At 35.6% G+C, this 13,654-nt stretch overlaps 2 protein-coding genes across 4 annotated transcripts in view; one reads left to right on the forward strand and one right to left on the reverse strand.

The window, feature by feature from the left end:
- LOC111504881 (putative fatty acyl-CoA reductase CG5065) overlaps nt 1-4,814 on the forward strand; it is a 53,700-nt gene extending 48,886 nt beyond the window's left edge. For 2 of the 3 annotated variants that reach the window (XM_074185828.1, XM_074185826.1), the window contains one exon: nt 4,554-4,814. In XM_074185828.1, the coding sequence (XP_074041929.1) occupies nt 4,554-4,686 (133 nt within the window). In that variant the 3' untranslated portion in view covers nt 4,687-4,814. The remainder of the gene's footprint in view (nt 1-4,553) is intronic. The other variant, XM_074185827.1, reaches the window with a different exon arrangement.
- A 1,375-nt stretch (nt 4,815-6,189) lies between these two features.
- Nucleotides 6,190-8,307, reverse strand: LOC111515163 (uncharacterized). Its single transcript, XM_023171397.2, has 2 exons — nt 8,179-8,307; nt 6,190-6,460 (listed from the first exon to the last, which is right to left on the reverse strand). Exons 1-2 carry the CDS (start codon nt 8,221-8,223, stop codon nt 6,260-6,262), a joined length of 246 nt encoding a protein of 81 aa, XP_023027165.2. The 5' UTR covers nt 8,224-8,307; the 3' UTR covers nt 6,190-6,259.
- Nucleotides 8,308-13,654: the final 5,347 nt, after the last annotated feature.

Consider the following 13,654-nt stretch of genomic DNA (forward strand, 5'->3'; position numbering starts at 1 on the left):
ATACTTTCGTTGACTGGTATGTTGGAGTACATGTTTTTTTATGTCAAATGATAATAGTTTAGTGTTCGGGCTGACCTTTGTCGTTGAGATTCTGTCTGTGAGTTCCATTGAATTTTTCACGCTGTGGTTGTTGTTCCTGTTGATTTTGTTTTTCAGTTCATCGGCTATGATTTTCGAAATTTTGTATGAAGGTGCTTTGGTAAAATTGATCTTTGTTTTAACGCACGGTGCGTGCGGGTTCCAAGTGAGCCAACGCTCTATTAGAAGACCGAGGTACTTTACCCGCGCTTACCAGTCAATCTCCCTACAGAGATTCTCACTTTTCTGGCCGTAGAAGATAGCAATCTTCCCATGGTTATCGCCTGAGTCTTGTTCGGGTTCACTCGGATCTTCCAATCGAGGTACCAGTGCTCGAGGTCGTCCAATGCACGTTGCATGTAGACGACGCCGAGTCTTCTTCCCCTCGAGTCTACGGGTGACTCGCCAAAGCTCGTCACTCCCAGGCTCAAAGGATTCCAAGAGCTCCTCCCACCTTTCGTATCGGTGATCAATGATGGCCTGCTTGACTTGGTTGGCCATCCTACTTGCCGCAATTTCATCTCCTGGGAAGAAGGTTTGCTGGTAGAGCCTTCTCAGGCGGTTTCTCTCTCGTATCATGGCTTTGATATGAGGGGGAATCTCATTGTAGCTCCTCAGCGGACCCTCCTCTCTGGAGGTGGCCGCTCGGAACGCATCATTCACAGAAAGCTCAAAACGCTCAACTTCCGCATCGAGTTCGTCGGGAGAGCGAAGTGCCTCAGGAGGGGCGCGCATCTCTCCGAGCTGGGTTGTGAAGATATCCCAATTCGTCTTAGATTTCTTGCAGTAATCAGGAGAAGGAAGATCATCCCCCAATACCAGGATTACTGGATTATGATCGGAATCCAGTTCCGACAGAACGTAAATTTCGCTAGTCAGAGAGACGTTTCTGAGAAGCGTGATGTCTAGTACGTCAGGCCTAGTCTACCCGCGATAGTACGTAGGCTCATCTGGTCCCAGTACCAGATATTCATGCCTGTCAACATGCGCATAGAGCGCTTGGCCGTTTCGATTAGTGGCTCTGCTCCATAGTCTGTGCTTGGCAATGAAGTCACCAGCAGCAATTGTCGGAATGTTGCTTTCCATCAACAGTTCGTCCAGATATTCTGGGAGTAAATGATTGTTCAGAGGGTTGTAAACAGAGATTATTCTGTTACAACCCCTGCTCAGTTGAATTTCGCCACGGCCTCAGTTCCATGTAATCGAGCACTGTCAATGCCGTATTCGATACACTGAAGGGATCGTTTGACAAAAATGCCAACTTTCCCTCCAGCACGTCCAACACGTTCTCTGTGGTAGAATCTGTAATTTGGAATGACAATGAATTCGTTTCTCAGATGCGTCTCTTGAACGAGAGCCACATCGATGTTGTATTCAGTTAGAAAATTCTCGACATCGTGTCTTTTAGAAAGAATTCCATTAGCATTCCAAAAGACTATCTTCACAGATCTATGGAATGTTGGTTGTCTAGACATTGGCTGGACTCATTTCCCTGAAATTTGACTATTTATAGGTCATTCGAGTGCTTTCACTTATCCCCTCTTCCTTCTCTTCGCTCCATTGGTTTTAGCGGGAGTTGACCGTTTGGCGGGAGGTGGTCGTGTTCCACTTGATTAAAGGTTTCCAAATGTTGCGCGTCTCTACGCTAGCTTGGCTAAATGCGTTGTTGGACAACATGTATGCGACTTCTTTGCTTCTTTGAATTTTCTCCTGAACCAGTGTTCCTTCTTGTGGATGATTTCAGCTTGAGCCCACTTGATGTTATGTTGATGAGTCCAAACATGCTCTGCTATTCTTTATTTGCAGGGATCTCCTCGCTATGGGTGTTTTTTGCTTTCGGCAATGCGAACTTGCAATGGCCTCTCAGTTTCACCGATATAGGATTGTCCGCACTCGCAGGGTATCCGATAAATGTAATTCTTGGAATCGCAGTCCGCGTTTGGAGGCCTGGTGTTCGTGAGGCTGCTACGGATAGTGTTCCCAGATCTAAAGCAGCTTCTGATGTTATACTTGGAATCAATTCTTCAATCCTCTGGTGTAGCGAGGTACAAGTACTGGTTCTCACGGATATGAATATGTTCAACTGATTTTCGGGTTCTGATCCGTTTTCTGTGTCTTACGAGTTTGATGTTTTCTGATGGGAGAAAGTTATGTTTGATTTGTATTACCTGTGTTGCCAGGTTTGATTTATATGTTATTGTGTTTATGTTGTTTTTTTGTACTCGTCGTACCTTTGGATCAGTTTTTTCTAGGTTTGCCCTATTGGGCATCGTCCGTACCGGGCAGGCGGTTCTCGATTGAAGGCAAAATGTGAAAAACCAAGAAGATTACTTAATAAAAATTATTGCGTAAACGACTTAACCAATCACCCTCTGAAGTTTCGTACTGTAGTTAGGAAAAACCCTGTATAGTTGAAGGACAGTCTTTGCTAACTAGTTGAGAAGAACACTTGAAAAGTATCTTCGGATGAGCAGCAAAACGGAAGTGTACTTATAACACAAGTCATTCCAATATTTCAATATTCCGTCTTCAGGAAAAAGCTTTAAAAGGTGTTGATGGTGATAATCAAATTTTGATATTCACGGAACAAAGTTAAAACTCACTGTTGTTGAGGTTTGTCGTGTGAAAAATGATATGAAATTCGTAAAAAGATACATGTTAGTATAATCAGACAAGTCACTGAACTGGAATAGCTTGATTCCACACTGAGGCATGTGTTTAAAATATAATTTACCGGTATGACACTATGTGCTCGGTATCAAGAAGATTGAGAGAGACATGGAATTCAGTTCGAAGTATGTTTGTCCTTGTTGAAACTATAGAACAATGGGGAATATTCCTCAATTTTGGTTATTACAGCAAATGCAAGTTTGAACAAAATAATTCACATATTGGCAACAGCGCCTATATCAAGTTGAAATAATTTATACGTAGCTAGATATTATACTTTAAAAAAAGGAAAATTATCTTTATAAATCAACAATTAGGGCAAAATATAAATTTTAGTTCAATACCACTTCCACAAGCCACATAAACAACAGTTGTTTTGTTATTTATTTATATATAGGAAGCTAGGTTAGGTGCACAAAATGTCATATGTCACAGAATGTTTCGGAACTCGGAACATGAGTAAACAGAACAGCACGCCTCTGAAATATGTCATCTTTTTTTGTCTCATACAGGTAACAGATTCATTGTCCTTTATTAGCTATAACCGATGTTGCCAAATGGTGAGATAGAAACGAATCCCTTTGAATGTTGAATGCATTATTTTATTCCTCTTTTTTAAGTATTCAAATTATTTTTTAAAGAAAAAGGTTGAAAAAATAAGTTTAAACTGTTTTAGAGCTCTTTTATGAAAACTACTTTATTTTCGTCAGGAAGAACATTCCCCATTGAAACATTTCTGGAGCAAGTCTGATGAGAGACATCTGCTGTTAAAGTATGCATACAATGAGAAAACCGAATGTCAAATTAATAAAAAAACTTTTAATTGGAATTATTGAAACTTCACAATTCTCAGTGATATGAAGAGAAAACTTATTCTTTCATTGAAGAAAATATTGAGAAATGAATGATAATTGGATTCTAATGTACCTAATAGACTATTGAAAGACAAATTATATTATTCATCAAATATATGTAGAAAAGAGTGAAAGTTATGATTTTTATTTTGGAAAAAATTCAGAAATATTACTACTTTCGAGTTCAAGTATATTTTTATTAATGTCAAGCAAAAAGGCATATATTTCGATGAGGTGGTTAATATCTGACCTTTTATTCAGGCAGTTGACTGATCGTGAAATGAATGACATTTCCAGAAACAATCTTTCAGTTTCATTTTTTTCAATTGTCAAGATTTTAGTCGAGTTGTAGTCCATATTGTGACCTTCTTTAAGAACATGATTAAGAGTACTGAGGGCACATCTCTTAGGTTGTAATCTACTATCACTTTTGAGAGAAATAATCCCATCTTTGAGTAGTCTTGATGTTTGACCAATATTATCACTTTTGCAGTTGACACATGGTATTGAGTAAATCAATTTGGATTGGAAATTCATAGGGGTTTTATATTCAAGTTTGGAAAACAATTCATTTTTCGTTAAAATGGTTCTGAGAGCTATTTTTACACTTACACTGCAAAATTTAGGTGTCACATCATAAATTTGTTAGAAATAGATAATAAATGAATTTTACTTTTTGCCTGTGTTCGATCGATATCTGACTAAATATTTGTATCTGTGTAAAATCAAATGTCTAGTTACAATCAGTCGTATTGTGAATATACGAGACCACAGGCAACGGTCAATAATCCAAGTAACCAGCATATATTGATGATTTAATTAGTTTTAAATGAAAAGGAAATATTTTTCAGAAGAGATTAGTTTTTGGAAAAAAACATTTCAGCTTCTACTTTTCCATTCTCCTCATCACATTATTTGTTTTTCGTTTTTTTCAATGAACAATTTTTTCAGATTTTTAGTGACGGCAAGGATTATGCATTATGCTATAATTGGAATGGTCCTATACCTGGTATTATGGAAATATAATTTACCAACGAAGACATGGGAGACGATATATAATTATATAAATAATCTTGATTCTTGACTTCATTACTGACTGGATATTTCCGAAGAAAGGCAGTTTATCATTCATTCAGTTATTAAACTAGAAAAATCATTGAAGTTTGTTCATTTCACTGAATATAAAATGAAATTTACCAATTCTTCTCGAAATTTAATTTATTTTATTTGGAAGACGGAGATATTTATTAGCGGTAGCAAAACGAGTACCACTTTCAGATACCGAAACTGCAACATTCTTCTCGTCGCGCGTTACTAACCAAGTTAACATTTTCAGGAGATGAAATAGGTTACATCGTTTCTTGAAAATGCCAAGTAACCTATATGTACATTGTGTCTAAAATAAGAGATGATTTAGAATTAAATACAAAAACAATAAAAAATAATAGTAATTGACTAAGTACCTATATCAATGTATTATAATTTATAAAAATGAGTTTTGATTTTTTTTTGGCCGTTAGCAATGATGAATTAAAAGTATCTATCCAAGTATTTTGCAGGAGTATTCTACCATTATCGATACCTTAATGTTCCTATGGTTTGAAAATAAATTTTATTGTTGTCACTCTCCATATAATCAAATTGTTGTTTATGAATTTGTTGTGACAGAGACGAAAGGAATGTTAAAAGTTTTTTCTTTTGGTACGGCACTCGTTTCTTTGGAACTATTGAAAGTTTTTATGCTAATCAATGCAATCGTCAGATGTTTGCTTTCATTTCCATCTCTAATAGATTTGTTCGTTTGAGGTCAACTTTAGAAACTTCTCAATAATTTGTTTCATTTGATTGTTTTCAATGGGTTTCCACTATTTTTTTTTATTTTTCCTTTTTGTGAACATCAGTTCAACTGCATTATGAAATAAATGATCCAATTTCTCATAGAAAATATCTATAATGGAATGAATTGACAAATCTCCTAAATATATACACAGAAACAGACGGTAATGTGAAAAAAGTTATTGTTACTTGATTCTAAAAAACGGGTAAACGTTGTCATATGTTAAAGACATTATGGTTGGGCACGGATTTTCCTACGTCCCTGATATTATTTGACTGAGCTTAGACGAATCCTTTTCCAGTCATTACAGAATATTTACAAAATCACTATCAGTAAGTACCCTATAATCGATCGGAAATACATAAAATAAGTTCGATCAAAACTGATGTTATGCAAATGACAGGGTCGTCACTTCATTCAGTCCACTGTTGGGATTCCTATGATATTGTTTTACTTCACTGCTTTCTTATAAAGCGAAATTTCTAATTCATTTTACCTCAGCACCGAAAAGGTGACACCATTTTACGTAATTGTATTCATATATTTTCTCAGAGTACTATATAATCAATTCATTGATTGACATCGTCAGTCAAAATTGTATTGAGAAAGATAAATAGTCGATGTTGTAGTCAATATAAAAAATAGGTTCAGTACCATGATTCCAGTCATCTCCTAATGATGATAACTATATATATATATATATATATATATATATATATATATACTACTAGATTTTGTGCTTCCTAAAAAACATGTTTGTTATTGGCAAAGCATTTTATTAAAACAATTGACAAAGCAAATATAATAAGCACTAATTTCCTTATGATGATCCGGAACCTGCTCCTGCTCTACCACCAAAACTGAATCCTCCCCCTCCTGAAGTACCTGCACCTGTACCTCCTGAGGCCTCGCCACTTACACCTCCTGATGCACCACCACCACCTCTACCTCCACCTGCTCCCTGAGACGTACCATTAGGGGATCCCTTTGGAATATCGGCCCCATTTACTTGACTCCCAACCTGGAAATCATTTTGAAATATTTTTAGAATCTCCAAAATTATCTGTATCAATACATATTATGAAACAATATCCCCCGCCGCTTTTGTATGACTGACTGTCTAAACGTGATGAACTTAATAACTACCGAAAGGATTTTCAAAAGGTTTTCGTCAAAGGACGGAGAGATAAAAAATGTGTATACATAACTTATACAAAATTCTAATGAAATGTGGATTGAGGATACTGTTAGAATGTCGAGTATCAAACTAAAAGATTTATTTCTAATGAAATGTAGTTTTCCAGTTCTGAATGAAGAACAAAAGCTGGGCGCTCCTACTATCAAAGGAAAGTATTTAATGCAAACAATCCTGCATAAATGGCTTGGAATGTAGTATATAGTTTGATAAATCGTATGAGAATTTTTTTATATCTCTATCTAACATGAAAATGAATTTGTTCAAGACCCAGAGAAAATCAGTAATTTATTTGATGAATGTTTAATAAATCTGCTAATCACAATTCTCAGTGAACATAGGCCTCGAATTACAGCTCAACTAAACCAGAAATAGCTGGGTTCAGTTAGTCCCTGTTTCTCGAACCCTTTTCAGAACCTGAATTATAAGAACTCATGTCGAATAATCTAAAGAATAAAGCCTTGACGGGGCCAAATGAGATTCGGTAATTTATTTTGAAGAAGGTGTTACGTCATACTATTTTACCACATCCTGTCAATCTTTTTTTCACTTGTGGATATTTTCCATCGGCAAAGTGATTGAACGATATGAGAGATAAAATGGTGAATCATCCTTGGAGCACCGGTTGCTTACTCATGTAAGAGGAACAGCTCTTACCGACTCTTACCTCATTGTCTGTGATGGTAATTAATCTATAGTTATACCTTATGAAACACATTTTCTGGGGAACAGAAATTGGATGCTGTATTACTGCCACTTTTGGTAGATGTTGTTTCAAAACAAGTTTCAAGCGGACCCCATCTTCAGCTGGTGCTCATAGAGTTTTGCATTGTGATGTGATACAACTGTTAATGAGTTGTCAAGTTTCACTACATACCTCTTGCATATAATAGTGTCATCAAATTGGGATGAGATAATTATGACCAGGAGAAATTCAAAAAATGGTTTTTCTTTTTTTGCTGGTTCAAACTAGTTTTATGTGATTGGATATATTTGCTACATGTTACATCTTCAATTTCATTATTCATGATAGGAAAAGAAAATATAATTATAACATCAAATGTACTTGCCTGAGTGAGGTTTAGTTTTAATTATATGAAGATCTAGTCGAAATGAATGATTCCCACCCTAAACTTTATTCAAGCTACTCTTGGTCAAGAAGCATGTCCATGAATCAAGTATCAGCGATAGCTGAATAGGCGGCAGATTCAATTCACCATTTTTTAAAATCTGAATTGGTTTCTTTCAACTGGTGAGTTCGATGCAGAGACGGAGTTACGACTATTTACTTCGACTAGAATTTCATATAATCAAGATCACTTTGTGATATATTTTAGGTACTTAGCTTTTCAGTACAGCGACTTATTATGCCTGAGACACAATTGTGCATGGTATTTATTATTTGTAAAGATTGAAATCCTATTTACAAATTTAGGTTCGATGACTAGTTGCAAGTTAATATTCTGGATAAGGGAAGTATATCATGTGGGAAATATTTTGTCAACACAAACTATATTACATTTCTAAAAAATAACGATACTTACTATGATGAGAGCCAATGTACAAACAACAATAAAAACACTCTTCATGTTGCATGGATGAAGAATCTAGAGTATAAAACTCTATGCGATTCTTTTATAGTTTAGGCTGATCATTGAAGCATGGAAAATTGGCTACATGAACATTCACATTGTTATTTTTTCTCTTTGTCCACCAGCAAAAGTTATGACATATTCATCGCTTCAGGTGCTGATAATGATAACGTTCTCAATAATATAAAACTATTCAATATTTTTGAAACCTGTAATTTATGGGTGACCACGAGCACGAGAGATGTTATGACATCATTTCGATCAGAATAAATTGAATTGTTTGTTATATTTTCATGTAATTATCGTCAGATGATCACTCCATATCTGTTCGAGGAGAATTTCTAGCGTGAAATAACTTTGGGTTCATACTCTTCTTTTGTACTCTAGGTTCAAGAAAATCATGGTTATTTTTGTTGAAGGGTATTCCGTAATTGAGATCTGCGAAGAACTAGAGTGTATCACATTAAAATGAAAACGAATTATTGTGTGCATTGTGTGCATAATTAAAGCTGTCGGCAATCTCAAAGCCCAAAAAAACCAATACAGAGAAATGAAGCCGCTGCCAACTAGTCCACGTGGACTGTAGACTTAGCGGTTCGTATTGGATGATTTTTACTAACCGAGTTTTATGATTGGCTGAAGAGTCATAAAATTAAATCTGAACTCATGTTACGGTGACGAATAGAATGCGAGGATGGTTATAAATGTCGTGTTGTCAATGTTCAGTTCAGGAACTGATCACGATTTGAGTGTTGAAATTCGATATTGGTGCAGTTATAATTACTTGAATTTTTTTTATCTGTTTAAAATGTAGCGTCTTTTGTCAAGTACTAACAGTAATAACGAGTGTGATAACAATGCATCCTTTTTCCTGCGTAGTGATTCCAATAGCGATGGTGAACAATGCGAAAAAGAGATACCAGTGAATAAGATTCGAATGAATTTGAATACTGAAACATAGAGAGTATGTTTCAATGTATAAAGGAAAACACAAACTATTACAGGCAACATCCGATTTTTTCCGAAATTCCTTTCTCAACTGTACGTAAAATAGTCAAAAACAAACCTTATGAACGCAAGACGCGATGTGATACTGGATTACCAAAACCTTTAGATGTTCATCTAATGAAATCATTGAAAAAAAAACAATATACGACTGTTACAAAAGCAATGAGATACCTAGAATTGAAATCATAAGGAAGGAATTGAATACTTCCGTCCATAACGTGAACTGCTGTGACAAAACCCTCCAGAATTGGATGAAGAAACCAGAATTTAGATTCAAAATAATAAACAAACGTCAAACACTTATGGAAAGCAGAATAATAGTGAAATTGCGTAACAAATACTTAGAACAAATAACTAAATATAGACAAGAACAACGACAAATTTTCTATTTGGATGAAACTTGAAATGTGAATGTGTACGCCTAACATACCTGCAAACAAAGGATCGCGACTAATCATTGTGCATTGCGGAGGAAGTGAAGGATAGGTTTCGAATTCTTTGAAATTATGTGGAAAAAATTTGAGGACCGCAATATTGACTATCATAAGAACATGGAAGCTAATATTTTTGAGCAATGATTTAAAAACATATTGATACCAAATTTGGATGCGAACAGTGTAATAATCCTTGACAACACTTCCTACCATTCGCGACAGCTCATCAAAATACTAAATAAAAATTTCGAGGAAAGATTTAATACAAAATTTTTGATGGATAGCAATTTGTATTTGGAAGATTGCAATTCCAGAAACCAACTACTTGAAGTTTTACAGACAAAAACATTTGAAAAATTGTATGACCTTGAGAGTATTACTGAAAATTCAATTTTAGTTGAAAAATACTATATGGAGATTGGACACTTTCCTATCAATGGTGGAAATAAATTCATTATTGAATGGATGTATATACATGTGAGTAAGTAGTATTTAGAAGTATTTTCAATTATCACCCGTTATTTGAATCTCTACTTCCCACTCACCTATATAAACGAAATATTTATTGTATATACTATTATATATATTTTTATTAGAATCAGAAATGATAAGTGAATAACGAAATCAGTTAGTTCCCTAACTATATTATTAAAGGGGAGCTGTTGGAAGGTAGGTTGCACTATATCGTTTACTTGAATTATATAATAAATTGATTGTATACGATATCGTTAAATTTGTTCCAGATGAAAATTTTATTTTTCAGTAATAAGTCTTCTATATTTCAAATATAGGGAAAATTTGGAAACATTTGATTTTTGACGAATATGAAAGTTTTCTAATTATGGTTGTAACTTAATATAATATAGTAAACAACATGTAAAATCAAGAAAGTAATCCAACATGAATACAGGCTCTCATATACCAGATCTGCTATACTGTATCAATGGAAAATTGAATATAGAAAATCAGCTCATCAGGAATTTTATGAAATCATAGAAAATGAAGGAGAATTCATGAACAAAACAAAAAATATTGGAGTGTCATACCGTACCTTAAGGTCAACTATTTCCGGAACATTTCGTCTGGTTACCTACATCAAACATTATCTTACTAACAGAAAATATTGCAAACATTGGATATAGTAAAAGTGCACTTCCAAATTGTGAGACAAGCGACTTTATCATCGGTTTCTTGACTAACTTCATTATATTTCCACTTGTATTAAGAGAATAAATATTGACATAATTCCACTGACGATCTATAAAAAAAGTCACTATTAGAATGATACACAAAATAGTTACAGTTGAATATGAGAAATTTTAAACAGACAATCTATAACATCTATAATTAGCTCAGTGTTAGGAGAGATCAAATCACAAGCGAAGGAATTTGGCTTAAAATCTTTCATTTTTTAATTCATATTGGAATGTCATGTAAGACGGTTTGCTAAGACTTGAAATGCCAAAATACGTCACACTGATTGGTTTTGCCGACGACATAGCCGTGGTAGTAGCTGCTCAGAACGAGCAAATACTGATGAATTCAGCCAATACTGCGATTCAGCGCATAATAAATTGGCTCCACCTTAATAGGCTCAAACTGGCACCAGAAAAAACTGAAGCAGCACTTCTCAACACTAGAAGGAAAATAAAGCCTATACAATTCGATGTGCAAGATATCAAAGTGCTTCCAAAGATAGCAGTAAAGTATTTGGGGGTCTGGTTGGACACGAAACTAACGTTCGCTGAGCATGTAAACAAAGCATGATAGAAAGTAGAAAAGACCATAGCCGCCCTAACGATGATTATGCCAAATGTGCAAGGACTTATAGCGTCGAAAAGAAAACTAATAATGAGTGTGGCTCTCTCGCAATTACTTTATGGCGCACCAGCGTGGTATACAGCGGCAGAAAACTCAAAACTGGTCTCAAAATTGCAGAGTGTCCAATGCAAAATGTCGATCAGAATATGTTCCGCCTATAGAACAATTTCCGCAGAAGGGGCTGGGGTGATATCTGGCGTTCCCCCAGGAAAACTTCTTATTTATGAACGACTGGACAAATACAATGGAGTAGACGAACAAACCGTATAAACTCTTCTTATTGACAGATGGCGGACCACCTGGAACAATGACAGATATGAAGGATGGACCCACTCTTTGATTCCTGATATATACAGGTATGGATTGATAGACCGTACGGGGAGGTAGACTACTACTTGACCCAAGCCATATCTGGACATGGGTGTTTCAGAGAGTATTTGTATGACCGGGGAAGGGAAGAATCAGACCGATGCACCTATTGCGGCCTTCAAAATGATGCAGAGCATACACTTTTTGTATGCTCAAGATGGCAAAGTTCACGAGACATATTTCAAATGAAAACAGGAAGACCTTTCACTGCCAGTGACATGATGACAAATTTATTATCAAGCAAAAAATGGTGGAAACATGCATACCAAACTATCCGCCACATAATCGAGAACAAAGAAAAGGAGAAGGAGCATAGAAGGGAACAAAACTAATATACTTCATTGAGGGCCAAAGAAGAAGGAGAGGTTTTGCCGGGGTATACAGGACTTGCACACACCAGCCTGGAGTCCCCGGATTGTCGTGCGAGGGCGGAACTTCGCACGGCGCTATTAAGGTTTCCCCTCCGAGCCATATGCCAGCTATCTGGCATATGTTATCCCTGAAGCAATGTCTAATAACGGTAACAAGGACTAGCAGAGGAGGCGGCTAAGGAAAAAAAAAGATAAGAATAATATTAATAAAAATAATAAAAAAGAATAATATTACGAACATCTAACTCAATAAGTTCATGAGACTGCAGTGTTCCCTAGAGAATCGAAAGAAATGGGTAAGCCAGACGGGTCCAAAATAGCGGAAACAATGTCTGCCATCTTGGGCGGTCTACCATATTAAGAGTAGCAGGAAGTCACTCAGACGTCATTGTCATCCAAACTTAACGTTTTTGCAAAATTCAGCTCAATCGGTCGATCCAGTAGATCGATTTGGTTGGGTTAAATCTTGCAGCTGAAACCAAGTTACCGTTCACGTTTTTTTTTTCATTGGGCTTCTTAGTGTTGAGATGAGAAGATTGAATGATATGAAGTGGAGTGAACCTTTCACTAATTTTGTGTCATGTATAAATAACAATTGAATATGCGTCATAATATAAATATACAGTGCATTCCATTTAAAACGAGTCGCGCTGAATAACTTTTGGTACAATGATTTGCAGGAAAAATAAAAAGTCATCCACCGTAGTATACAGGGGGACACATTTTGACATATCCAAATTTGATGTTACTTCTTCCCCTATCGCACCCCCAGAGCAAATCACCATTTTTTTTTTTAAATTGATCACCCTATATTATTTCGCATTATTAGATGCTCCATGATGAGCAGATTTCAACAAAGTATTAAACATATGGTTTGAAGCTTATAGTGTTTCTGTTTTCGTGAATTCTTGAGAAGCAATGATACTTATCACCAATCAAGTATAAAAGTTGATAATGTGGTCAAACCCTAAACCGGTCATATAAATAAAATCTACCAGTGGTATTTAGACAAAAGTGTTTTTATTCATTTCATTCAAATGATCATGAAATACCATAAAGTAAACAAGTCTTCAATCACACACAAATGATTTATACGCTTCGAGAACGAATTGGAATAGTGAGTTTGTACTACCAGAATGGAAATAGTGCTAGAGCTGCTGCCCGTATGTTCGAAGATGATCATCTAGGAAAAAATGTACGACACAAATACGTTTCGGAATTATTGAACGAATGTATGAAAACTGGATCTGTAAACAATAAAAATCATAACCGTTTAGGAGTTGTCAATGATGAAGCTATTTGTACTGCAGTTTAAGAGGACGTTGGACTAAAGGCAAATCCGCAATCTCTCAATAAGTCATCTCGAGAATCAGGAATCAGTCGTACATATGTTTTCAGGATTCTTCATAAGTACAAATTTCGACC

The sequence above is a fragment of the Leptinotarsa decemlineata genome, unplaced genomic scaffold (genome assembly GCF_025532065.1).
Source record: "Leptinotarsa decemlineata unplaced genomic scaffold, Ldec_3_MD MMD2_tig00078346_RagTag_RagTag, whole genome shotgun sequence".
NCBI classification, from domain to species: Eukaryota; Metazoa; Arthropoda; class Insecta; order Coleoptera; family Chrysomelidae; genus Leptinotarsa; species Leptinotarsa decemlineata.

What these genes read in the sequence shown, in the direction of transcription:
- LOC111515163 (XM_023171397.2), bottom strand. Translation starts at nt 8,223, where the DNA reads ATGAAGAGTGTTTTTATTGTTGTTTGTACATTGGCTCTCATCATA. An exon ending in GTACATTGGCTCTCATCATA is followed by an intron (nt 6,461 to 8,178) that starts GTAAGTATCGTT and finishes AATGATTTCCAG; the next exon opens with GTTGGGAGTCAAGTAAATGG.